Source organism: Drosophila pseudoobscura, chromosome 2 (genome assembly GCF_009870125.1).
Source record: "Drosophila pseudoobscura strain MV-25-SWS-2005 chromosome 2, UCI_Dpse_MV25, whole genome shotgun sequence".
Lineage (NCBI taxonomy): Eukaryota > Metazoa > Arthropoda > Insecta > Diptera > Drosophilidae > Drosophila > Drosophila pseudoobscura.
In genome coordinates this window covers 5,059,275-5,086,575 of record NC_046679.1, presented here as the reverse complement: position 1 = coordinate 5,086,575, position 27,301 = coordinate 5,059,275, and the positions used below count along the sequence as shown (strand labels likewise).

The window sequence follows — 27,301 nt, the reverse complement described above, 5'->3', positions numbered from 1 at the left end:
TGTCCTCTCTATCTCTATAGTGACATATTCAGCAAACTGGAGAAGCTGGAAACCCTCAACATGAACAATAATCTCGTAAAGAACATTGCCAGCAATGCCTTTGCGGCCAACACGGCCCTGTTGCACATCAGCATGGAGCATAATCTGATCGACTTGCAGCAGCCCCTGCTCGGCAGCATCCTCCAGGAGCAGCTCAACTCTCCGTTCAGCCATTTGGCCAGCCTCCAGAGCCTCAATCTGCGCAACAACTCCATCATGTTCATCTATCGCGACTGGAACTTCAATCTGATCAACCTGCAGGAGCTGGATCTGAGCTACAACAACATCAGCTCCCTGATCTACGAGGACCTGCAGTTCCTGTCCAAGTCCAATCTTTTTGTGAACATCACCCACAACCAGATCAGCAGAATCAACTTCTACCCACAGCTGCCGGTGATGCCCGACGGGGAGGTGTCCACGAGTGTCCTCCGCATGGACCTGAACGACAATCCGCTGGTGTGCGACTGCACCTTGTTGTGGTTCGTGCAGCTGGTGCGCGGCGCCCATGTCCCGGATTACGCGAAACAGTTCAAGTTCGACACGGATCGACTCACCTGCAGTCAGCCGCACAACCTGCAGGATCTGCCAGTGCGTCTGGTGCCACCCAAGGAGCTCATCTGTTCGATCGGCAGTGCGGAGGAGCCCGGCCAGCGGCAGTGTCCGCGCGGCTGCCGCTGCTGGGTGCGCACCTTCGACAAGGCGCTGGTCATCAAGTGCCACGAGGGAAATCTCACCAAGGTCCCAGAGCTGCCGACCCTCTACGACAATCTGCACATCATGGAGCTCCATATGGACAACAACACGCTGCTCGGCCTGCCTGCGGCCCACTCGCCCGGCTACGCGAATGTGACCAGCCTCCATTTGGCGGGCAACAATCTCACCCACATCGATGTGGATCGACTGCCGCCCAACCTGAAGCACCTCGATGTGCGGCGCAACCATCTGCAGGCCCTGAACACCACTGTGCTGGGCTTCCTCAACCGCACGATGCCCAGACGTTCGCTGATGCTGTCGGGTAACCCGTGGATCTGCAACTGCGAGGCCAAGCCCCTGCTGCTCTTCACGCAGAGCAACTACGAGAGGATCGGGGATCGGGGCGAGATGCTCTGCATGGACGCCGAGATGCCCACACGAATGGCGGAGCTCTCGACGAACGACATCTGTCCGGAGGAGAAGGGTGTCTTCATTGCGATGGCTGTGGTCATCTCGCTGGCTGGCTTCCTGGCCGGCATCACCGCCGCTTTGTACTACAAATACCAGACGGAGATCAAGATCTGGCTGTACGCGCACAACATGTTCCTGTGGTTCGTCACCGAGGAGGAGCTGGACAAGGACAAGAAGTTCGATGCCTTCATCTCGTACTCGCACAAGGACCAGAGCTTCATCGAGCAGTATCTCGTGCCGCAGCTGGAGCACGGACCCCAGAAGTTCCAGCTCTGTGTGCACGAACGCGACTGGCTGGTCGGTGGGTTCATTCCGGAGAATATCGTGCGCTCGGTGGCGGACTCGCGGCGCACCATCATCGTGCTGAGCCAGAACTTCATCGAGTCGGAGTGGGCGCGCATGGAGTTCCGGGCAGCCCACAGATCGGCCCTGAACGAGGGACGTGCCCGCATCATTGTGGTCATCTACTCGGACATCGGAGACGTGGAGAAGCTGGACGAGGAGCTGAAGGCGTACCTCAAGATGAACACCTACCTGAAGTGGGGCGATCCGTGGTTCTGGGATAAGCTGCGCTTCGCCCTGCCCCACCGCAAGCCCCTCGGTAATGTGGGCAACGGAGCACTGGTCAAGTCGCCGCTGAAGGGCTCCACAGACGACAAGCTGGAGCTGATCAAACCATCGCCGGTGACGCCGCCGCTGACCACACCGCCGGCGGAGGCCACAAAGAACCCGCTGGTGGCACAACTGAACGGGGGCACGCCCCACACGGCCATCATGATTGCCAATGGCAAGAATGGCCTGACGAATCTCTACACGCCGCACAATGGCAAATCGCACGCCAATGGCCACATCAACGGGGCCTTCATCATCAACACGAATGCCAAGCAGAGCGACGTATAGGACTGGGAGAAGGCGGAACTATTCCAGTTCGAGCCCGACGATGAGCTATTGTTCCGTTGAAGAATGGGGGATGCCACAGACATGGTCACAGACGCAGCCACCGCCGCAGCCGCACCGCAGTCGCAGAAAGCATCCACAGCTGAATGTAAAAAGTCTATAGAAAATTATTGATTTCTGCATGTTTTGGTCAAGTTTTCAGCCCCCGTCCCTCCCTAGTTTTAATTACCTCTGCCGGGGGAACCCGCCCCCCAAGAGGAAAAGTTTATGAAAATTTCAATTTTCAAATATTTCATGTGGCCTTGTGTTGAGGGGAGAAAAGAGAACAAAAGAGAATACTATAAGAGGATGGTAATGAATCTCTGGCCCCACTCTGTTAAGTGTTATATGTAAGCTTAGCGCCTAGACCCGACCCTGTGCAGACTCCTGTAGAACATAAACAAATCTCAATTATTTAGTGATTATTTGTACATTTAAATTATTGTTAATTCTTAATCTTTTTAAGCTGCCTCCGCCTTTGAACATTACTTTTACCATTGAACGAATCTCATGGCCGCATGGGAATCTCTTGAAAACGTTTGAACAAATCGAGCTTTATTTTGAACACTGAAACAAGCAATACACATATGTATGACGTATCCAAATAGTAGTTTAAAGACCCCCACCCCCTCCACGACGCGATCTAAAAACAACAAAATAGAAAGAGAATTACAAATTGCCTTTATTGTATGTATGTATGTATTCTATAGCCTAAGTAACTTGTAGCCTACTCGTACACTCATATCCTCATATTCGATTGCAAATACACCATAAACTACTCTACGACTACTACTGTACATACGCTGAATACGAGAATTCCTGTACTTTTCCATCAGCAACAGCAAATGTATCGCACAAGATTCTCCTAATTCACAAAAACTAACACAAATATCAATTATAGGTACATACTACGCGTATAACCACATGTCATGACCATTTAAACGACGCTATATGCATAAGATATACTGTACTGTACGGCCTCCACCCATTATCACGCATCACACATCAATCTATCGAACCGTTTAAGCTAGAGCCTTTTCATTTCATACGGACACAAGATATCGTTTATGATACGTAAATGTAATTAAGCCTAAATATAGTACCGAGTATATACATACCGTCTAAGCTGCAGATTGTCTCTACTGATACAATATGATATGTAATTGCCTAAGGTACCTACAACACTTGTGCAGACTCTCATCTACATAATTCCGTATGCCCACGAGTATATGTGTATGAATCTGAATCTGATTGTATATGGAAAACCCACACACATACAACGTAAATAAAATATATTTTAAAAAATTAAACAACTGTTGATTATTGATTTTCTAGGGGAGGAAGTATATGGAAACTTTCGAAACAGTTTCAGGTTGAATGATCCTTTATGCTATTCTCGAAAACTTAAGGTTAGATTGTCTATGAATTAGACCGAAGAGCTCTAGGCCTTTGGGCCAAGTCTTCCTACATTCGATGGATACAATTTTCAGTTTTGACGTGGACTAGTCTTCAGTTAACAGAAAGCAAGAATTTCTCTGATAAAAAGGTGGAAGAATTCTTATTGTTCTGGTAGATGATACCTTTACCCAACACATCGATGAACACATCTTATTTGGACCTATCTACGTATCAGCTTTCCGCTATAAGCTAGGTTCTGTTTACCAAAACAATACCTATAAAATATATCAAGATTTTAAAGTATAGAAACACTAAGTATTTGGCCCACAAGCTCCTTTGATAGATTGTATCTGGTAATGTTTGATTTGGAGGATGTTACTTACCAATACAATGTCTGAAAGTGTTCTTAGCCTTATTATAGGAGCACTTAATGCTGTTTTGACGCCATGCTGTTGTATTGATAATAGATCTTCTTTGAAAGTGTTCTTAGCCTTATTATAGGAGCACTTAATGATCTTCTGACACCATGCTGTTGTATTGTTAATAGATCTTCTTTGGACCCACAAGGTAGTGTATATATAAACCTTTAGCTGGAATCAAAAAGACTTTAAGTTAGAGAGTTATACTTACCAATTCAGGATCCGCAAGACTTCGCAGACTAAAACCTTAAAGTCTTCAGCCTTAAACACCATACTTTCTTTAATATATTTTTAAATTTTTAAATTTTCATTATATTTTTTTATACACATTCAAAGTTGTACAATTATTAAAATGTTATCGACTTAATCATTAAAAAATACGCAAAAAACAAATAAAAACAAAAAGTTTACCCTAAAAAATAATACATCGTTGGAAAGGAATACCTTTAACGTTACACAAAGGGGGTGCCCACACACACGATGTGGTTTAAGTACTCGTAAATCATCGCATAAAAGCAAAACTCCCAGCGAAAATACTATTCAAATTCATAAGCAATTGTCCCATGCAATTTTTTGGGGTTAACTATAGCTAAGGGGGGGGGATTCCGGGGATTCTTCTTTTTTATATGAAGTGTATATAAAATATATAATGTTGTATAATATATATATATATATATAGGTCCTTTAAGTGTGTTCTGGTTTTTTTCTCGTTGTAGCCTATGCGTATTGTACAATTTAATATATCAACATCCTTTAGCAGTTCTCCTCTGTTCACATCTGCGTCTTCAATCTTATTTATCTTTATGCCTACATTTCTTTACTACAGTTTTAGTTTCTTTTGTTTTTAGCTCACAATCAGTTCCAGTTTCAGTTATGTCTTTGGTGTTCAATTTTCTGCACTTTGGGATGCTGCATGTCTCATCACACATGCCACCTTCTGCTCTGCCACATTATCCGCATTTAATGGCGAAGACGTGTTGCCACGGATGCCACCTAAAGCAGCATGTCATCATCGCTTTCGGTAAACTCGCCATTGGGCTCCAGCAGCAGATTGGCCTCTTCGTTCGACTGTACCTGCAGGCGACACGGGGCAGGAGAGTAGAGGCGAGACATTAGCTCTTTGAGTGCTGTCTCCACGGCCATGACCGTTCACTTACTCTGGAATATCTGACGGCGGAGTTGCTGCGCCGGAAGAGGCGACGAACGCGATGCCTTCGCGCCGGCGAAAAGGCGAACAGTCCCAGGCACGTCACGCAGAATGTCACCGACAGAATGGCCGCCAGGATGGCTGTAAAATGGAAACATAAGCGTTACAAGTGACAGATGCCAGGCAAAGAGATCTGTTGGCCAGCAGTTTTGCGTTGCACTTACTGCCCACGGAGGCCGTTGGCCCGATGGGAGCAGCCGCCGGCTCGCTGCCAGCTGTTGTTGTCGTTGTCGACGTGGCTGCCTTGGTTGGCTTACCCGCTGGCGATGCTTGGGTCGTGGTACTGGTAGTAGTACTACTGCTGCTCGAGCTGCTGCTGCTACTGCTGCTGCTACTGCTGCTGCTGCCACCTCCGGCATCCTGCTGGGGCACACTGAGGGCCAGGAACTGGCAGATGCTCGGCGTGCGCTGTACATAAAGCAAATTGCATTGCTGGTCCTGTAAGAAAACGAAAACGGATTCTTGTAATTAGAAACTTTCTTCATTAAGAGCAAAAGAAAATAAATAAATAAATTGATATGGCGGAGGGCATAAATTCCCAAGTAAAATACGGGTGGACCCAGCCCCAGTCAGCTGCCCATCGTGGCGCAAATTTGTGGCGCAACAACTGCTCGCAACTTGTTTCCGGCCACCCAGGCCCTTCCTCCTTCCTCCTTCGTCCTGTTGTAACACTTTCACCCAAAGACCATTTCCGGCGCGACCAGCGCTCTAGCGGGCAGAATGAAACGGCAAATGTGCGCATAATTTAAAAACTTTTGCAGCCCAAAACTGCAGCTGCAACTGGCAACTGAAAGTGGCAAAAACGACAGCCAGCCAGCCAGCCAGCCAGCCAGCCAGACGAACAGCTAGCCCGCTCGCCAACCAACTGGGGGAAACTTTCCCGTCACGGCGAGGCGCCGCGCCAGACACGAACATGTCCACAAGGAGAAACACAGCTCCTGCAGCCATTGCAGTGTATAGAACGGATGGTGAGGCAGTGGAGCGCAGGACGACGACGACGACTCCCTCCCAACGACGACGCATTAAAAAGTTTGCAGCCATTTAAAATCCCATTTCATTGAATCGCTAATTTTCCTACAGCGTCGTCGCCATGTTGCCTCCTATTTTACTTGTTGTTGCTGGCCAAAAGTTGTCGTGCAAGGGATATACTCGTATATATATACTATATCCTGGAGAGTGTTATTTTCCGCTCTACAGTTCAAGGATTAAAACGTGCTGGGCGTGTTGTTTTCGCTTTGAGATGTTTGAGTTTTAGTTTTTTTCCCCCGTTTCCTTCCTTAAATACCAGCTAGAAGCATCCTATTTGGCTTAACCTGTTGATTTAGTGCGATTTTCCAGTAGGCAACAAATAATATTCAAACAAAATTAGCACAGATTCAGCAGCAGCAGACAGCGGACGTGGCTGTGCCTCCCCTCATTGACAGACATCGCACTGGCCCCATTGGCAATTCGATTTGGAAATGTTTGTCAGAGGTGGCAAACAGCTTGCAGCTTGGTTTAAATTTGGGTCAATTGCCTGGGTGCCACAAATGCAAAATCGAAACCCAAACAGAAGGCAGAGAGTGCCGACCAGTCGATGGGAGGCGGCAGCTCTGCGAACGAAATATAAAACTATCGACATACACAACACTCTGGCAATCTGGCAGTCTGGTAGTCTGGCATTTTGGTAAATGTTTTCAATCAGCCCTGATTCCTCTGGCAATTTTTGGGGTAATGGACTACAATGCGGTTAGATGATATGGGTTGAATGGGTGGCATGGGGCCGGTGCAACCTCAAGCACTAATTGCGATACATTTTTCGGGGAAACGGGCTATAATGCAACCGTTGGGTCCCTTTGCCACTAATTGCGATGCATTGTGCCCGGCATGGGGGCGCCGGCTACTCGTACCTGCGGTTAATTGTCGTATAAGCAAAGCAAACAAATATTAATTAGCTTAAAGAGAGAACTTCCAGAGCTCTCCCACACCCACACCCACATGCATATGCATATGGGCATGCTAATGATGCTGAAGGTGGGTCCTGCCAGCAGCAGCAGCAGCAGGACCACAGCAAAGTCAGAGTCATAGCCCTGGTCATTAGTCAAAGTGCTGCAGGCGAATGCAACTTAATTATATTACGACGAGTATGTGTGCATGTGCTGGAGAAAAGGTTGCAGCTTGTAGGTTGGTTTGTAATTAAATTTCAGCTCCTGTCGACTACCGACTGCCGACTGCCGCCTGTTGGCATCACAATCATTTCCTAATCGCACGCCAGAAGATCAGCAGGAGGCCAGCGTTAGTGGCAGCCACCTGGCCAATAAATTGGAGCAATGCAAAGGCGAAGAGTGCCTGATCTGTTGGCCACCTGAATTTCAGACTGCTGCAGTTGTTATGGAAACAAAGGCTTAGGTGGCAACTACACCCGACACCCCCGACACGGCAAACAGGCGGACCAAAGAAACAAAAGCCCCATCGCCTGCGAAGGGGGGAAGAGCTATGCGAAAGCAATAGACAACAGGCAAGAGGCAAGAGGCAAGGCATGCAAAGCGAACCGCAAAAACAAAAACAAAAAAGGAAATGACATCGAGGCCGCAAAGCACAAAGCCGCACGGACTCCCGGTGGAAACAATTCGAAAGAGGGGGGTTGGGGGGAGCAAAAAGGACTGCAGCAGGAGTATGCCCAGGAGCAGCTGCAGGAGGAGGAGCAAAAGTAGAAGCAGGACCCTGGAGCCGCAGTACAAGCCTGAGCAGAAGCACGAAGCAAAGCCGATTGCCAAGTGGTAAGCATAACAAAGGACACCTGCCACGTTTTGCTTTCCACCCAGGACCCACTGTAGCATCCTGGTTGGTCCCTGGTTGCCCTTTTCCGCACACATATTTCTTACATTTTCACTTTGAAGCCCAGGCCCTTGCCTTGTGGCAAGACTTTGAGAAAGGGAGCTCCAAGACACAACCACAACAACAGCAAAAGGACAGAGAATATATATATATATGCAAAAACGAAAAAAAAAATGTACAGGATCTCTTTCCATTGTTGTTTAGGGCACCGCCCGCGTTTTCTTTGATGCGCATTTGGCAGGGCTCGGAAAAGTATGCTACGCTTTGTGTGAAATCCTTTGCGGAAGGCGGGGATAAGCCGCCGTGATGTGATGTTTGCTGCTTCAATCGGATGAGCGGATGAGCCCCTACTTACACTCGAAATGGTGCTGGAACTCTGCGTCTCGTTGCTGCATATCAAGCGGGTCTGGACATTCATCGTGCCTGGAAGTGAAGATAATGTACATTAGTCGCCAAACAAAAAATCACTTTAATTAGTTCAAATGAACCCACAGTCGCAACAATCTTAACCCTAATAAAATACAGACAGACCCACGAGCAAATCCAAGCCCCGGTTCATTCCGTTTTAATTGCCCAGACAGAAGGATATGGCCAGGGTCAGGCAGCCCCGGACCACAAACCATCAACGCTGTATCCTTATCAAAATTTCAAATGATAGGAGAGGCTCAAAAGTGGCTTTTGGGGGCCTGGACACCGCACAAGTTATCGCATAAAAGCCAAAAATAATTATCACCACAGACACAGAAACAAAAGCTGTACGGTCCGGTTACGTTGCGGGCTGTGCTCTGGCCTCTCCACCTCCTCCTCCTCCTCCTCCTAGAGGGTCAGGCTGCCACTCTTGTCGGTCAAATGCTCAGCATGAAATGTGTGTGAGTGTGTGTTTGTGTGTGTGGAAAGGGATCCAGAGTCGCAAAGCCACACAAAATCTGCACGCCAACAACTCGATGGGATTTGGGCGGCACACTCCTCCGCAGCAATCCACAGGCACGGCACCCAAGCCTACACACAGCCCCAATCCTCGACGTCGCATCACCCGTTCCGACTCGAACTGTTTCGGAAACATTTCTGGTATCTGCTAACGCCTGTCACTGTGCCGCACATTAAAATTGTCTGATCGCTTGCAGATTGCGCATTGTGCTCTCAAACAATGGAATGGCCAAAAAAAAGACACACAATTTCTGTGGCCAACAGAGTTTTAAAATAATTTCATTTTATGCCCCAGGAGGAGGCAGGAGGCAGAGACAGTGCCAGTGCCAGTGCCAGAAAATGTGTCATAATTAAATCGTCGTCAGTTTTATTTGTCAAAACAAAAAGTTTTGCGTTTTAATGGCAAAGTTTTAAGTGCTATGCAATGGGTCGAATAAAAATCATTGTGCCCCATATAAGGCAGGCTCCAGGCAGGGAAGGAGGCAGTCCCAGAACTGAACCACTCACCCACGTTTTGTCTGTCTGTCTGTTTCTGTTCACCACTCTGCATGCATTAAATATTCATGCAAGAGTATCACATCATCACACACACAAAAAAAAATCTGCAAAAACCGGAAAACCCCCTGAAGAGCGTAAAAAAAAAAATATAAAAAAAACCAGAGATATTCTCAAGCGCAGCAAGATTATTTTACCGCATTATCTCGTAGACAGTTTTTTTCTCCGTTTGCTACTTTTAACACTCTGGCAGGAGGGTATTTTGGTTTTAGACAGATTTTGGCTATGCGGAAGAGTAAAGGGTTTTCGTCCTAGGATTTATACATACTTTTTGGATAGGCATCAACCGCCGGCTGTCGGTATCGAAGCAATTTAGTCTTTTAATTCTTACAAAAACCTGGATAAACCTCAGACTAGAATTAGTTTTTAAAGCAGACAGAATTTGGTCGAGAATTTAAATCATATGCGAATTATTTGCTTGATTCTGAGGAAATTATTTTTAAAAATTACAAAACCCTCTATCTATAAAGACATTCCCAAGCCCAAGCCATTCGATAGGACAGGCTTCAACATACCTTCGACAAACACTATTCAAACAGAAGCCCTCGCTCTTAAAGGGTATCTAAATCTTCGGTACCCGTATGTATCGCTTCTCACTTGTTTTTTTTTTATAATTTCAAACGTTTTGCTTCCTTTTTATTTCCACCGCAGACAGACAAAAAAGAATCTTAGTTAAAAGGCAAACAACTAGAAAAGAAGCAGCTCCGAAAAAGAGTCGCAGTTGCAAAAAACACGACGCTCGGGCGGCTCCAACATAGTAGTGGAGGCAATAAAAAAAATACCAGCGACAAAAATGACGCGATAAAATGCCAGAAGGGACGAGCAGGGCAGCGGAGCGAAGGGATAAGCGCGAAGAAAGTGCATTGGGCTGTGCGCCAATTCTAATGCGATTTTCCTATTTTCACAGGCAAAAACAACCCACGGAGGAGCGGTGCTTGTACAAGACCCACGAAAAAGTTGAAAATCAGATAAAGAAAGGCATACAAAATGGCGGCAATGCGCGTGTTGCGCCAGCGGAAGGGGAAGCGGAAACGGAAACGGAAGCGACAAGCGACAAGCGACAACGTTCTCTCCAGCTCTCGGGCTACTCTTGAGCAAGAACAAAGTGCCAGGATATGTAAATCGAATTATCCGTTGACCCACCCCCTTCCCAGTAGCCACAGTCCATCTCCATACTCGGGCTCACCTTCCTTGCCACAATTGGGGGCATCGTGTGTGAAGAATATGTTGACCAGCGCCTGAGAATAGTCCGTCATGGCCTTGCGATGCTGTCCGCATAGATCCAGCGACATCTTGGTGTTGTTGTAGTCCACCTGCAGGGGGAGAGCAGACATCGATTATGGAACAGGCACCTGAGACGACCGGCTCTATAATCATCCACTCACCTCGATCTTGCCGTCCTTGGTGAATGGTGCAGTCTTGAAGTTGAATCGGTGGCCCAGCTCGTCGTGCACCAGGTCGCAGGTCTCCGCACTGACAGTGCACTCGTGCGGCGGGCAAAAGACATTCGTTTCCCACTCAAAGTCATAGGCACAGTCCTCAATCGAACGGAGAACGGGTTGCCCCTAAATGGCGAAGGAGGAGGAGGAGGATAAAAGAGTCGTCAGAATGGTGAGCGAGAGCCAGTGGAGGCACATAAAAGCAATTTGCTGAAGAGCAAACGCCATCGGACCTCGGCCACAAATGGCGGGCAGGATGGCAGATCAAATGCCGATGCCAAATAGCGAAATGCCGCTCTCTGGTCCTTTGGCACTACTTACACGACCCGCACGCATATTACAGTTGAACAGGATGCGTGTGGACAGCTCCGTCTTCTTGTCCGTGGGACAGGGGTCTCCTTTCACGTACAGCAGCTCGGCGGAGGTACGGTTCACACGCGACAGCGAAACCAAAGGGAATCCAAGACTCTGCAACAAGAGAGACAGATAGAGTGAGAGTGAGTGGTGGAACGGTTTAAAGAAAGCTGTGGCCGAATGAAATGTTTAACTTTGTGTCTGAGATTGCGGCAAATAACTTGGAAATCCCCTGTCTGAGCCGAGCACACGTTCTCATACTTGTTATCGTTGTGTCAGCGTTGTCCAGGCCAACCAGCAGAACATCATTTGGAGTCTATAGGAAAGGACAGGAAAGGAACGGAAGGGCATGGAAAGGCCGGACCTGCACATCGATGAGATGCGTTGATAACTGGCTCCGGCTCCCAGCCATTGGTTTGGGTGGCATGAGGCACAAGGCCGGACCGGACACACGGGCCAGCGCAGCGAAGTGCCAGCACAAAACGACAATTTAATGGATAGTTCAATGGCATAGCCAGGCGACAAAATTCAAGGAAATGGAACTAGTTGGAAGCGATAATTGAGAGGGAAACTATAGCAGGGAAAACCTTCAAATGATATCAAATGAATATTTCCCAGCCAAAAAAGGTTCCACCATCTCAGATAAAGTTGATTATTGCCAAGTCTTATATGGAAATGGAAATGGTAGGTAATGTATTCTACCTTCCAGACATATGACATGTGTGCCTCGACAAAAACGTTCTTACTGGTTGATACTTCATCGATTTCTCTGCTCCTTTTAGGTTTCGTTTGACCCTCAAACTTCTGATAGTCCCCTTCTGTGTACCTTCTCCTAAAATATGTAGTGAAATGTGAATACAAGAAAGGAATGAAAGTACCCTTTCACTCTACGTATTCTTGATTGAACACAAGACACTCCAAAGGATGTAATGATTGAGTTGCAAAGTCTGCAGCTCCATTTCCATGCTATGAATACACAAAGTCATTCCGGAACTTGTCGAGTCATTTGTTCTGGCGAACAGTTTGTCGCCTGGACAGCTAGCTGTTGCTGTTGCATCGATGGGAGCACACTAACTGCCACTATTGGCAATCAGGCAGCTTAAACGCTGTCAGCCATCCAACTAGCCGGCCAGCGACGTGAGTTTAATGCGCAAAAAGCAGACGCAGAGTGGCAGCCAGAGGGCTGCAGTTCCAAATGGGACTGGGTGGAGGCCAGAGCCAGGACCAGGACCAGAGCCCGAGCCAGAGCCAGAGCCAGGACTATGGCAAGTGCATTGGCGTTCGAGTGGCTGAAGATTTATGCTCGGGTCAACAGGGTCGATGGCGGCAAGCGTTGCACATGTTGTCGTCTCATCTTAAACGTATTAGCAAACGGAGGGACTGAGGAGAGCAGCGAGGATGGGTCTGTTCCAGAGCCCCAGTTCCGATCTCATTTTGTATGCAGCACAGGCAATGTTTTAGCAGTTTGCTCTATTATTTATTGCTAACCGTTTCACTGCGAAATTCCCTTTCTCGTCCGCTGGTCCACTTGTGCTGGGGAAATCCATTGAAAAATCAAAATCCAAGCTAATGCGCCATCAGCAAACACACACAGGACATAGAGGACCATGCCATGGACCATGGCTGACCTTCAGCAGGCTATCCTCATTAGCATTGGGTTTCACAGGGCGAGACACCGACAGAGAGACAGAGAGAGAGAGAGAGAGGAGACTTTTGTCTGGGGCGCCAGCTTACCGACTTAGAACAACACCCAGCCACTGGCACTGCCACTCCCCCCGCCCAATCCCACTCCCCCGCCCTGGCAGAGAGGCCGGTGGGTCCGTAAGTTTTCCCCAGTAGCTTGCTGTGCAAAATTTATTGAAAAACTTTCTTATCGCATTTGAACAAGCAACTAACTTCTTGCCGGGATTCTGCGTATATAGGAGTACACTCGTATAGTCGTATGTGTGGGCGTGCTGCCGCCCTAGTATTTGTGATTATTTTTTTAAGTTTCGTGCAACTTTTCTCTCAGGGAAAAACAGTGTAAAAAGTAAATACAAGCGACGAATGAGGGCACAGGCCAAACCGAGAGTAACTTAATTGTTTGCAGATACAAATAAATGAGACAGAGACAGAGAGAGAGACAGAGAAAACATGGCCAAAAAGGCCAAGGAAAACAAGAAGAAAATCTTGACTTGATTGTTGGAAAATCTCATCTGGGGGTTGAGTCCGACGAAACAACGAAAGTTTAAGGAAAGAAATGGGAAAAAGATTAAGAGAACTGTGTGGAAATCTCCAAAAGGATTTCGGGACACGAAATTTATTTAAGAACCTTGAACGGAGAGAGAGCAGTCCTCTAATTGGTAGGCAAAAGGACTACTACCTGTGCCTGGGCCTGTGCCCCTCTGCCTCTGCAATCGCCATTGTTTGAGTGAAATAAAGTCCAGATTCCAGCAGCTCTATCAGAACGAAATAAACTCCAGTCCATTCTCATCGAATTTGTAAGAGAGCTGCTTAAGTTCAAAAGCAATAAAGATTTGTGCAGGTTCAGCGTTTGAGGGCCGAGATTCCAGACGGAATACCTCTTGGAGCTACAACAATAATAGAAATGAAAAGAGAGCTCTGAACAACAATGACATGAGGGGACGACAGACAGGCCGCAGGACAAGCCCCGGTCTGGCATGGATAATAAGAGGCACAATGGCCGGAGCCGTAACCATGGCCCGGCATTATGACTGGTCAGAACAATGGCAGCCGAGGGGGGTTTGGGGGGGTGCACGTTCATGTCCCAAGGAATTTAGCTGTTTGCCCAACAATTTGATCAATTTCATTATTAATGCCATTTGATGGGGTGAAGAGCTCAGAGCCCAGAGCCCGAACCCCGAACCCAGTATCCAGAAGCCAGAACCCGGGACCCCGAATGGCAACCAATTTGATGATTTGCTGGTTATTGTCGGAAGTGCAAAATGCAAATGTGTGCAGCCGGAGGAGCCCCGAGCTGAGGATGAGGCAGGATTGCCATGCCAGTCACATGGCCGTTGCCAAATTTGCACTGGCACAAGTCAAATGCTGCAACCAAGTTGACAATGGAGTCGCTGAATGCCAATGAATAGACTCGACTCGACTCGACTCCACTTCGATTCGACTGGCAATCCAAGGCGTACACATTCAAGGAAAAAATCAAACGTGTCGGGCCAAACACGGATCCGGGAGCATCCTCCAAGTCAAGCGCGTAAGACGACAAATGTCTACAGTGGGAGGCCAATTTAAGGGCAATTTCAAAAGGATTTAAAGCTAGTTGAAATACATGAAATAAGCTTGTTGAATAGTTTATTAAAACTAGGGGAAAAGGAAGGAAAATTAAAGCCACAATCGCGATTCAAGCTACGAGTATTAGGAGAAAAAAGAGGCAGGTTCCGACTAGTTTCTATACCAAAAAGTTTATTCATACCCTGAAGGAATTCATCTAAGAATCCTAGCGCGAAAAACCTAAGATCTTGTTCTCCTAGCGGATTACATTTCTTTGTTCTGGTCTATACATTCCCAGATACTTTACCCAAGTCTTTAGCTATGCCCTTTCCGCATCGTATTCCTTCTTCTGGGAGCTACCACTGTACCAGCCAAAGCCCTGGGGATTTGCAATGGCAGCACATTAAAATATGTGCATGCGATAAAGGCAGCGCGGAGTAGGGGTTTGAGGTGGTGGGGAGAGTGCAATGCCAATGGAACGGCGACAACGTTCGACAACTGTCAATGAGTGGGCGTGGCAGGCAGGCAGGACAGAGAGCCGGTCGGAGGGATCTGCTGCCAAGCAATCAGCTCCAGGGATTGAGTGGAGGGTTGAAGGGCGTTTTTGGGGTCTGTTCAAGTGCGCGTCAGCAGCTAGCAGCACATTTCCGTTTCCGCACACGAAATGCTCTGAAAACGGAGCATTTTCGAAATGCAAAACGTGGCACAAAATGTCAACAGCAGAGGGACAGAGGAACAGAGGGAGAGCGAGAGGCTACGAAAAATAAAAAATAAAGCAATAGAAATTTTATAAAAATATATTTACCATGACTGCGTTACGAGTATATTTCTAGGCCAGCGGCATGCAAACAAAGCCGATGGCACTTAAAGCCTGGCCTCCCCTCCCACAGGAGGAACCATCCACAGCACCAGCCCCCACCCCCACCGCAGGGCATCACCCATTCATCCATCCACCCAGACATCCCCTGATCTAACGGAAATGCTTTACAGAGCACGTCGCCGGTGAACCCACGCCCACACCCCCACCCCACCCAGTCACACACCCATAGACATTCGCATAAATACACACATGGATGGATGGTGGCCGCTAAAAGCTGTTTTTACAGATATTTCTGCGCCACTCGACCTCCCTCCCTCCCGCTGTAGGAATCCCAATCCTGACTTCAATCCCCAGGTCCCTTCCCCTTTAGGGCCGCATTTTGCCATTTCCTTCCGTTCCGTCTCGTTACGTAACGCGATGTTACGTTGCACTGACCTTACGTTATGCTGAAATATTTCACTCGCGTGCTGCCAGGCCCCAAAACCCCAGACCCCAACCACAGACCCACTTAACTCCCAACATTACCAAAAAACACTGGGAGAAAAAGACGACTCCAAACAGCCGAAACGTATAAGATTTGCCTCAAAGATTTTTATGTGAGTGTAGATATAATAAGGGATCTTTAAGTGGATAAAAATTAAAACCTTAATAGGTATTCCAAGGCAAAGACTATACAATTCCCAAGCAACGTACAGAAATTGTTTTTGCTATCTTGGGACCGACTTCTGCGCGTCGCCAAAGACTGTATATTTTGTTGTTGAAATCTGAAGACCTGTGGCGACTTTGTATATTGGTATTGCATTCTCGGCTGCCCATTAATGAACAGACAAAGTACCAGTACTCCGCAAGACCGTACCTCAAAACATCTATTTTTTTCTAATGGAATATATTGATATTTTATAGGCAGTATCTATCAGAAAATAGCCCTATAAAGAAATTCTTTAAATATAATCTTACCTGGCCATTTCAGATCTCGTTTAGAGTTTCACATTTCACTCTCCCCACATTATAAGCCCCTTATCATAGTTCTTCCACATTCCCAAAGCAAAAGTTCATCATCTCCAATTCAGTCGGCATTTTATCGCAGTGGATTTTCGCAACTCCAACGCGCATTGCCATTTGCAACGCGTACGTGCTTATTTTTTAGCAACTTGAACAATGTTTTTGCTCCCGGGAAATTTGTGCAGCTTGTGATAAAAGTTCAGACCGGAAGGTGTGAGCTCTGTGTGTGTGTGTGTGCCACGTGGAGGAAAATGGTAAGCGAGGTCGGGCACCGGCATATGGCAAGTGAGCTAGAAAGATTGCCTCCACCTAGTGGCATGCATCCATTGTCGCATGCAATTATTGTGGCGATTGGAGTGGCATGTGGGGGACTGGTGGACTGGGGCATCGGGGAGGATAGAACATTATAATTCATCCAACTTTCGCATCAAAAGCCAGCCAAAACCAGACTTCACCCCGGGGTTAAGTGGCAGTGGGATTCTTTTCAAGAAACGTACATGCATGCATGTACGTGTATGGCATAGGTGGTTCAGAGGGCTTAACGTGTCTGTATGAATTATTAAGCTCCCCTCCCCCCCCCCCCCCCCCCCTGCAAATCCTCGGCAATTATCTCATTCATTTGCAAAGATTCAGGCCAGGGCCTGGGAATTAAGGATAACAACCATTGCTGACCATTTTGTGGCCTGGGGAAACAAATCTCATTTCAAGCAAATTTCATAGCATACTTTTGTGGGCTTAAGTATTTAAGCACATGACCCTAGGACCCCCTATCACCCACCCCATCCCCAAGTAGCCATCATAGCAGTTGGGCCGACAGTTGGACAGTTGGAACACTAGCCATGTGGCCAGCGATGCGAGCCGAGAGCCCAGAGAGCCAAGAGTGGGATTTTTGGCATTAAACAACTTTTGGCTGCTGTCAACGGCAGACAGTCCGGAGTCCTAGTCCCAGTCCGAGTCCGGCTCTTCTTAATGAAGCAAGCAAATCCAGTGGTCACTCCACTGGGGAATTTCGGATAAGGGCGGCGGCATTGAGGCTTCTTTTTGGATGGGTCTGGGAGCAAAGCTTAGCAATTAGATTGCTGCATATTTAATGCATGAATGGTGGCACAATTTTGCGGGGCATTCGGCCAAACGACCAACATATTGAGGCGTTTACGAGGATCCAAAGGAGGTGCAATTTACGACCGAACCCCAGGGTAGACCGCACACGGATACGTAGATGCATGGCTGGGCAAAGAGTTTTAGGCACATAAGCGGCTTTCTTTCTTTCCTTCTTTAGCTGCTTCATTCAGGTGGCCAACATTCTCGCTTTGTGTTAGCCTTCTGTGGTACTTACATGCTCCTCCTCGGGGGCACCGGAGGCCGCCACTTTGGCCATGCAGGCACCAGAGCCGCCGGCACAGCCTAATTGGTATTTCGGCACTAATGGACGGCACACATTCAAATAGAACTGCAAGGAAAGAGGAGACCATAAGAGAGAGAGAGATACAGATACAAGTGGTTAGAATGGATTGGAATGGTCTTGGTTGGAGACCCCCCCATCCCATCCACGAGACCCTCAAAGTACTCGTACTCGTAGATGCTTTACAAAGACAAAAGCCAGCAAATTACAGTCCAGGACCTGGGGGAAATCACGGGGAGCTCACCTTTGTCGTTTTGGGCACCAGATGCTCCATGCTGGCCGGCAGCTCGACCCGTGCCTCGTAGTTGTCGCTGGCGCTAATCAAGGGCGTCAGGTCGATCAGCTCGTCCCCGCTGCTGCCGACACCGTCGGTGGTGTGGTCCACGTAGACGGTGGCCTTGCATCTAATCTGCTCCTGGCAGGCGTACGGCGTCTGATATTGGATTAACAGCTGACAATTGGAGTCCTCAATTATTTGCAGAGCATTGCTCCGGCCGGTGGTACCGCCGGCTCCACCGCCTCCACCGCCAGCGGTGGTGCCATTGTCCTTTGTGGCATTGTTCGCACAGACAAATTCGATTTTCGTCGACCAGAGCGACGTTGCGCCCGATCCAGTGGGACATTTGGCGCCGTTCTCGTAGAGCAAATAGAGCGAGCCGCTCTGATTGAAGCGCAGATGCGAATTGGCGTTTCCCAGGCTGATGGTCTCCGCATTCTGTTCGTAACAGGCGCCTGCAAGTGGACAAGAAGTGTGCACGCATCAATTGAGTGTTCGGCCGTAGACACAAAGCGTCAAAAAATCAAAGCGAAAAAAAAACAACGGCCAACGTCCAAGGCAAAGGCAAAGGCAAACAGAGACCAGCGCGAATCCTGGCCTGGCTCAAAAGCCTCTGCTAAGCATTCAGCAGAATTGTGGACAGAATTGCCCGCGTCTTCCCCCAGGACCACCCCCTTTACGGGATGGCAAACACAAGGAAGCAGCGACGAAAGCAACAGCATGCCACGGTCCATCAGTATCCATCAAAGGAGAAACTAATTGTTCTCGTTGTTTGTCCTCTTCGTAGACGGTTTTTTCCATGGGCCTCCAGCTGAGGAAGGGCCAGAAGAACATTCTACTATCCGATTTAATTGCTTGAACACAGCTTAAAGTTATTTCTATAGGGGGTACCATTCGACAGCTCAATTTTATGGAATAAACAGCGTCCTCACTGGTGCTTTTCCCTTTTCAATCTTCCATTTCGCTTACAACCCGAACAATTTTGAGCAACGTCACTCACATTTTGCCAGATTTTGATTGAGAGCCCTCGAGCAGACAGCATTGTGATTGTGATTTGACTAGAGTATGGTAATTTCGTTCATCCTTCGCTCTCTCTCTCTCTTCCTCCTCCATATACTATACACGAGTATGTACAACTTCTGCTCCCCTCTGCCTTTATTCTCATGTCCATCGCCATGGTGGAACATTTTTATAGTTTATTGCAGACATTGAAGGAATACTAGCAGCACCCCATCGCATCCCATCGCATCCTGCACACATGACTCTCTAGGATCAAGGGCCCCGACCAACAACAAGAAAATCAAAATCAAAATGTGAAAAAGAGAAGAAAAAGACCAATTGAGGTGGCTTTTTCCAAATCGAAAAAGAAATGGACTGTCAACTAAATTGATAAATGACATTGTGGGGGACCTGCGTGACAATATATGTACGGACGGACGGACGGACGGACGAACGGTCTGTCTGTCCGTCTACATCCCAGTGTAAACATCTATGGCAGCAGCAGGTTCTGTGAGTGTCCGGCGGAAGCTTGCAATTGAATTTAGCCGACCACAAGCAGAAACAGAAGACGTCCTCTGAAGATTTATATGTATATGGTTTCAGCACTGAGAGAAATCCTAGCCGGCAACAAGGTTGGGAGTTTAAACTTCACAATTCTCGTGTCTGAGACGAAAAAGAAGTTTAAACATGCTCTATGGAGTCTTTTTCTTCTCCAAAATCTCTACCAATCGTTGAAAAAGTACAGCCTCATGGGAAAACCAAGCTGTTAGAGGGACCCGTGACTAGTGTTGAAATCAAGCAGTACGATTTTATTCATGCTAAACCACTGCTTGTCACAGTAATGCCAGGGCATCGACAACAGCTGCTTTTGAGCTGGATGCACTGCTTTTAACTTATAAATTCAACTGCTTGTTACTTAAAAGACTGCTTGTATTACAACTCCAAAAAATTGGATTTTCATAAGGTTGGAAATACTGCAACTCCATACTTGATAGCGTAAAAAATATTTAAATAGGCAGTATTTATGGTGCCTGAATATGTATTCCCAGAAATTAAGTATATATGATTCTAATCTGTTCCCTCTTAGCACTGCTTTGTCGCAGTGTATACTTGAAAAGTGTACACCTTGGGTGAAAATCATTTCCTTGTCAGGATTATCCAACGAGATTGACCTGGTCACACACAACCAATACACACCCACACCCACCAGATACACCCACACACTGGCATTAATTCAATCCCAATGCAATCTCTGTTCGGAGAAAGCTTTGGGGGGGGGGCCTCGGGCCCACAACTCGCATTGTGGCCAAGAAACAAAAACATTGTTTAAATTCCTGACATTGCACGAAAGGGTTAAATATAAACGAGGCCCTTCGGAGGAGCTGCATGAAAGGGTTAAATATACATATATTGTATTGTATAAGCGGGGAGCCCTTCAAGGAGCTGACTTTGTGGCATTGATAGGGAGAGTGGAAATGTTTTGCCGCAAAATATATTTCATGGCTGGCGCATATGCGGGCCCCAGGGCACGGGGCTGGTGCTGAAGCTGGAGCAAAGACCATTGCCGAAATGGCTAAGAAAACTCAAGCAAATTGAATTTCAATAGGAAAACAACCGTCAAGAAAGGTCCCAGGAATCCCTAAAAACATTGACCAGCAGCCGTCTGCCAGGCAGCCCTGGGCAAAAAAAAAACCATAGAGAAAAGCGAGAAAAACAAATATAAAACGATTTAGTAGCTGCCTGATGCCACTTGGATGGCGCATCCTGGCCAAACAGCTGCCGGCAAGTGTTAGTTACGGTCGGGGGGCGGCAGCAGCAGGAGAGGTTTCCTGCTCTGGTTCTGGTTCTGGCCAGAATATGGTGTTGCTCCAAATTGAATCTGCCCCGACAGAAGCAGCAGCGGCAGCAGTAACACAAATAACCAGAGGAAACCGAGGGCAGCACATAAAAAGGAGTAAAATATACACAAAACAAAAAGCATAAAAACAGAAAATTGAAAATTATCAACATTGAAGCGTTGCCATATTCAGGAATGGCAACAAAAAGTTGCCTCTTGAGTTGGTTTTTGTTGTGCAAATTTGATATACTGCTGCTTAAGGGCTTTGTCTAGCTTTGATTAGAAGCTAAAAACTCATTGAAGCAATGGTGTTCAGCCCTTAGGAGGCGGTGGTATTGAGACCATTGAGACTCAATGCCAGACAATGCTTTATTTTCCATACAAAATTAATTTCTTAAGGCCGGACAATCAAATTCAACAAGACCACTGCCTCTTTGGGTCTCCGGCTATGGCAAATTTCCACCTTAATTATCGGCAATCATTGAAAACTTCTTCTTTGGTTGAAAATTGTACTCAGTAATAATTTAAATGATGGACTTACCTAACAAGCGTTTTGGATTTGTTATAAAGTAAAACTAAAACACGTGGTACCCATAACGCGTACTCGTTACTCGATATTTTTCCTAACCGAGTATTTCTTCTTCAAGCCTGTTTATCACTCTTCTTTTTACTCGGGCTTCCGTTTGCAAACGCAACGACAACATCTCAACCAATACTATTAACATTTACCACACTCTAAAAGCATTTAGTGTGCACGCATGTGAATGAATGCTCTTGTGTGTGACAGAGCGAGACAACATCTTCAACTGCGTTTTGTGTGAATGCCTTTACCCTTGAGGGGAGGCAAAGAGAGCAAGACTAAAGAGATAGACGGAGATAAATAGACATTGGCGACAAGTAACGCTAGACGCCATCGCCGTCACTCACGGATAATTAATGCTTTTCATATGATCGTATTCCAATATACACCTAATTCTGTTTTCACACGGTTTTTTACACCGTTTTTATTCAGAAACCAATCTACGGTGTTAAAACAGAATTAGGTGTACTTGATCTTGATATCTGCTCTTACTGCCTCAAGTTGAAATGGAATATATACGTTTTGCCATATAAAAATACTCATGGTGTTATTAACTTAGATTTCGCTAACTATTAGATTAACTATTAGACTATTAGATATTAGACTATTATATATCTATTAACCTATCTATCTATATGTAAAATAATTTCCGTAGCTCTCTGTAGACACGTGTTCCGGATCAAAGCCCCAGCCATCGAGCAGAATTCAATATCTGAAAAGTGTGGCAATCCACCATTTCTGATGCAACAAAAATGGTAGACCAAGCAGATGCAGACATATATTTCTCTCGCTCTCTCTGCATGCTTCTCCCATAAGTCTAATGTCTTAAGGCCATTTTCTCTTTCACGCAGTTTTCGATAGCTTTCGCGATTAATACGGTTTTTGCAGCAACGTAACAGTGTTGCAAAGAGAGGAAAAGTCGCTACCAATTTTGCGTCTCATCGTTCTCGTAAAAAATTCTGCAAAAATTTTAGAACGCTTTCGGTGAGTTTATGGTGCGCTATATAAACCGATTTCCATTTATTAAAATCAAGCTCTATAACAGGAACATTTTCCTGATGTCGAAAGCACTATCAAAACGGTCGCAGGCCCAGCAGCGGAATGTTTCAACCAAGGCGCAGTCGCAACTGCAGCTGGCCAAAACGGGCAAGTCCATGTTCTGTTCTTATAAAATGTAATATATCATTAGCTAATATATCATTAACAACAAACGCATTCCACAGATTTGAAAATATCCGTCTCGGACTCTTCGATAGAAAACGTCTGGCGCTCGGCTTTCGCTCAATGGAACAGCGAACCAGCTTTGGGGAAGAAGGAATCTCCGAAATTCAGAGAGTCACAAAAAGCCCCTCTGCATGCTCTTTCTCAATGGAGCAGCCGGATGACTACGCGTTCCGAAACGAATAAGAAAACCGTGCTAAAAGAGCGGACCACAGTCCAATTTCCAAAACGGGCCTATAAGCGACGTAAGTCAATGTATACTCGATCAGACACCTTGCGGAAACTCGACTCGAAAAAAGTTATCAAACTGCCAGAAGAAGTGCGCAAGGAGCCCAACGATAATCTCACACCGGAGCAGAAGCAACTGGCCAACGACGCTGCTTATTGGGAGGAGGAGCTAGGAGGTTCTGCACATGTGGAGGGGGGCCAGGGCATGTTCCTCCGCGTTCTGAACCTGGCCAACACCAAACGGTCGACTGTACAGGGCCGTACATAACGAAATCAAATAAAGCTGGCACTTATTGAGTGATCCGTAGAGCCCTAGATGTGATGCAAAATAATTGCAAATTTACTTAGACATATAGACAGATGGAAAAGCGTAAAATTGATGTTGACGTGGGGGAGGGGGATGGGGGGATGTCAACGTGATATCTGCAGCATCAGGTTACGTGTGGCAGCAGCAAGCACAAAACCCGAGGGGGCATGGCCACCGCAGGTCCACTCAAAAATACAATTTGCTTGGCGTTCCGCGCCATAAATAAATAGAAATGTAGAATGTAGGAAAATTACACAAAATGACAGTGCAACGCATGCTGCATAAGCAATTAACAGCAGTTGGAGGCGTGGATTAGGAAGGAGCTGTTGGCTGGGTCGGCTGGTGGTTGGGGGCGCGTGGCCATAATTCAGTTGCAGGCAGATAGCCAGAGCCAGGGCCGGGACCGGGGCCACAACCAGAGCAAACTGCCACTGCCAAATGCCTTCAAATATTGAATTCAACTATGTAAACCAGGAGATTTTAATGGAGAGGAGTGGAATGGCAGGAGGCAGCAATATGCTGTCTGCCCGTGTCAGCTGGGCGCCAAACAGCGAGCCAGCAACGCGTATCTGTATCCGTATCTGTGTACGGATGTGTGTCTCTGTGTATGTGTATTTACAAAAGCCCTGCCATGTCCTGCGAGCCCCACCAGTTGTGTGCGTCTGCTATTTGCCTAACAAATGAAAATTTCATGTATGCAGCTCCTCCGTGCCAAGGCCTCTCCTGGACATCAGTTTTGGCAAAAGGGAGCGCACACTTATTTATTTGTTTATGCCGAGGTCCCAGCAGTGGGCCACGGTATCTCTGTGTGGAGTGCCGAGCTGGCTCTAACTCGCGGGAAAAGAGAGCCAGCGAACCAAAAAGGATATGCGTCTGCAGTCAACTATGAATGCAGGACAACACACCGACCCACTGCCTGACGTGCTGCGTGCGTGTGTGGGGCCTGTGTTGCATGAACAACAGAGAGGCACACATTTGCCATGCCAACAGGCCGCACATCACGGAAAAGTTGTTATTTGCAATACGGCGGCAACGTATGGGCCTCATGTGGATGCAGGCCATACAAAGGACTATAAAATAGGGGTACAAATAGAGAGAGATTGTGATATGTGGGGCCCATAAAGCAGTCTGTACAATAATTGGAAAACGGATTGACACGAAAGACCAAGAAAATAACCATATTCGATGAAAGGATTGACAACTTTAAGGGCTCCCCTTTAAATAGGGCACATAAATATCCACTTAAATACTTTACTTATTATTGAAAAATACGTAATGTATATTTATTTTCCATTGGGAGTCGTAAACGGAAAGAGTCGGTTGTGCACACGCCACGCAGGGCCGTAAATTATGTAAATATATGACGGAACCACATCACAAACCTAAATATCTCCCACCTCACTTATACAACAGCAGAACATACATATAGTATGTATGCGTAGTATGTGTGTGCGTAAAGGACCCCCACAAATATCCACGCATGAGCGCACTAATGCAAAACGGATGAAATGGTCAACACTTGACCACCGCTGCCCCTCCCATCACATGTTTTTGCACCGTATGGGGAGGTTGCCAAGACGATTATTGCTTCCAAAAGGCTACTCGAGCGAAAGGGCCATTAAAAATCATTAATCCGAAAGAATTGCAAGCGTTTTAAAGCCAGTTTTTTCTAAATTATGCTATGGGACATATTATATGTCTTTCAGGGAAAAACCATTTTCGTTTGCCTTAATTAATATTCCGACTTACCGCCATTCTCCTGGCAGGGATTTCCTGCACTGGCGCACACGGCTACCGTGTAGTTGCGACCATCTTTGGACAGGTGATGCGCTGGCTGGCTACTAAGCGAACTGAGATCCAAACTATGGGGCGAAACACAAGCTGATTTAGATTCAATCAGTATAAATATCATTCGGTAGACTTACAGCTCATTGGTGGAGGTAAGTGCCGTGCAGGGCTTGAGATCATTGCAGGCCAGCGGTGTTACAAAATTGAACTGGTACGTGCACTCGTCTGCTCCGAGGCCCGCGAATTCGGGATGTGCATTCTGCAAGGCCAACAAATGGTTAGTGTTTCCAAGACTTTGAAAAATGAGGGGCCACCCACCATTATGGTCTTGTCGCAACTAAAGTAAATGACACTGGTGTAATTCATACTGGAATTGCGGGCACAAGCCGTGGGCGACTCGTGTCGCAGCAAGAGCTGTCCGTTCTCCACCACGGGATGCGACTGCACAGTTCCGAAATTGATGAATCTACAAGAAATGCATTGCTTAACCACTGGTGTTCGTTCTTTTATAACTATATATGAGAGACTACCCACCGCTCTGAATTATTTGTGGCCTTGGGAGAGTAGAGGCATATGCTGCTGCCAGGCGGACACATGCTATTTTCTCCATAAAGCACGGGCTTGCACACATTAATCAGAAAGACAGAGCCCTGCCGGTTGCTTGTCCTGTAATTGGTGTCGCTCAAAGGCAGCAGATCGAATGTTCCATCCGTTTTGGTGTCCCTTACGCTGCAGCTGTTCGACTGCACTGCATCCGGAATGGGCAGGCAGGCCAGCGGCGTCTCGTAGGTGATGTAGAAGGAGCAGGCGTCGTTGGCCTACGAGAAAAACATGAAAATATGTGAAAACTTGTCTCAAAATCGATATAAACTGCTCACATATCGCGTAATATGCATGGGATTGGCATCCAAAGTGTAATCGCAGCTGAGGATCACATGAAGCTGGTAGTTTGGATTATCTGCTGTACCATTTTCGCATTTGGCGCCGCTTAAATACTTGAAATACATTTTGCCATTGTAGTAATGCAGCTCGTGCTGGCGTCCTGGAGGAAGAGTCGATTTAAATTGGATTCTTCGAAGACAACTCATTGCAAACGCTTACCCAGGACATACTCTTTGTCCTGTTTCTTGAGACAGGCAGCCACATTGGTCTCCCCATTGCACGTCTTGGAGAGATTGCCGCAAACATTAAACTCGAATTTGTCATCCCCATTGCCCGCACTTTCCACCACATGAGCGAGGTCCGAGTGGAGGGCACTAAAGTCGAACGTATTGCCATAAATGGGTTCCTTGAGCTTGCACTCTTGGGTGGTAAAGTTCTGCAAGATGTGCAAATGTTAGTACAGCTATTAACAGGGCCATAACAGTTTCAGCAACAGTTGGAACTGTTATCGGGTCTATTGCGACTTGATTGATTCCTAATTGGCCCAGCCAACAAACAAAGACAAGAACAGAGATAAAGCTATGCACTGGCCGGAGTTCTTGTTCTTTCTTGGCCAATAGAATGCGGCAACAAGTGCGCATTCACAGCTGTTTGTGGCGCCACAAGCCAGGGCAAACCAATCGGCACCAAACCAACTCCAGTCGCTCCCCTCCTAGCCAAACATACCAGCTGATCGGCCGCAGAACCGCCGCATAGCAAAAGTAGGAGAAGTGAAACCACAGCTATATATGGAATGCCGCAACGCAGTTTTATCTGGAAAAGATAACGAAAATTACTTGTAAGCAATTAGTAATCATGTAAGTATCACTCACCATTCGATGCACCCGCCGCTTCGGCGTATCCTGAGCCGCTTCGCAGTTCATTTTCCCCAACTAGTCAACGGCCTAAACGAAATTCAAGAAATGGGAGAATCTATAACTGGTCGTCTCTGCACTTGGATCTATTAGTAATGCCCCGAAAAGATTAACACTTTTGCACACAAAGCAATTTGATCGGCCTGGCCTTATCACAACGTTCGTCTTGTTAACTGTTTATTTTGACAGAGAGCCGAGTGAGCTATTTGCTGTTGCGCCTCTCTTCGATTTTTCAACGGACCGCGGCGGAAAAGAGAGGGAGATTGGATGTTCTGGCTGTTCCAGCGCACACAGCAGGCCGGGGGCTGCACTGAGACGCAATATCACGACATGATTCACACGGAGCGTATATGGCAAACAATGGCACACTATTAGGGCTAATATACCTGCTTATTTCGGCTTAATTATTTTGGCAGCAGAGCCAGCGGTGAATCGAACTGTTATTTTGTTTTGTGTTTGTGTTTGTGGGTGGGTGAATAGCAACGGCCTGCAAGAAGAAGCACCCGCGGAGGAAGCGACAACCCTGGTCCAAAAACAGCTGTTGCGCTTGTGAAGAATTTT

General features: G+C 46.9%; 3 protein-coding genes across 4 annotated transcripts in view; 2 read left to right on the top strand and 1 right to left on the bottom strand.

Annotated features, from left to right (window-relative positions):
* Tl (toll like receptor) overlaps window positions 1-3,214 on the top strand; it is a 47,904-nt gene extending 44,690 nt beyond the window's left edge. The window contains exon 4 of the mRNA XM_001357929.5: window positions 21-3,214. Within this exon, the coding sequence (XP_001357966.3) occupies window positions 21-2,103 (2,083 nt within the window). The 3' untranslated portion in view covers window positions 2,104-3,214. The remainder of the gene's footprint in view (window positions 1-20) is intronic.
* A 1,318-nt stretch (window positions 3,215-4,532) lies between these two features.
* Lerp (lysosomal enzyme receptor protein) lies at window positions 4,533-27,267 on the bottom strand. 2 transcript variants are annotated; one of them, XM_015183137.2, is made up of 18 exons: window positions 27,127-27,267; window positions 26,699-26,770; window positions 26,553-26,639; window positions 26,046-26,262; window positions 25,823-25,986; window positions 25,479-25,762; window positions 25,263-25,410; window positions 25,082-25,203; window positions 24,906-25,018; window positions 17,952-18,439; window positions 17,642-17,755; window positions 11,223-11,369; window positions 10,848-11,027; window positions 10,649-10,775; window positions 8,336-8,403; window positions 5,328-5,601; window positions 5,114-5,244; window positions 4,533-5,030 (listed from the first exon to the last, which is right to left on the bottom strand). In XM_015183137.2, the coding sequence occupies exons 2-18, from the start codon at window positions 26,747-26,749 to the stop codon at window positions 4,950-4,952; spliced, it is 2,796 nt and encodes a 931-aa protein (XP_015038623.2). In that variant the 5' UTR covers window positions 26,750-26,770; window positions 27,127-27,267; the 3' UTR covers window positions 4,533-4,949. The 2 variants fall into 2 exon arrangements, with proteins under 2 accessions (XP_015038623.2, XP_001357965.4); XM_001357928.5 differs by having other exon boundaries at window positions 5,421-5,601.
* LOC117183316 (uncharacterized) lies at window positions 22,258-23,178 on the top strand. Its single transcript, XM_033376791.1, has 3 exons — window positions 22,258-22,384; window positions 22,446-22,546; window positions 22,624-23,178. Exons 2-3 carry the CDS (start codon window positions 22,459-22,461, stop codon window positions 23,115-23,117), a joined length of 582 nt encoding a protein of 193 aa, XP_033232682.1. The 5' UTR covers window positions 22,258-22,384; window positions 22,446-22,458; the 3' UTR covers window positions 23,118-23,178.
* Window positions 27,268-27,301: the final 34 nt, after the last annotated feature.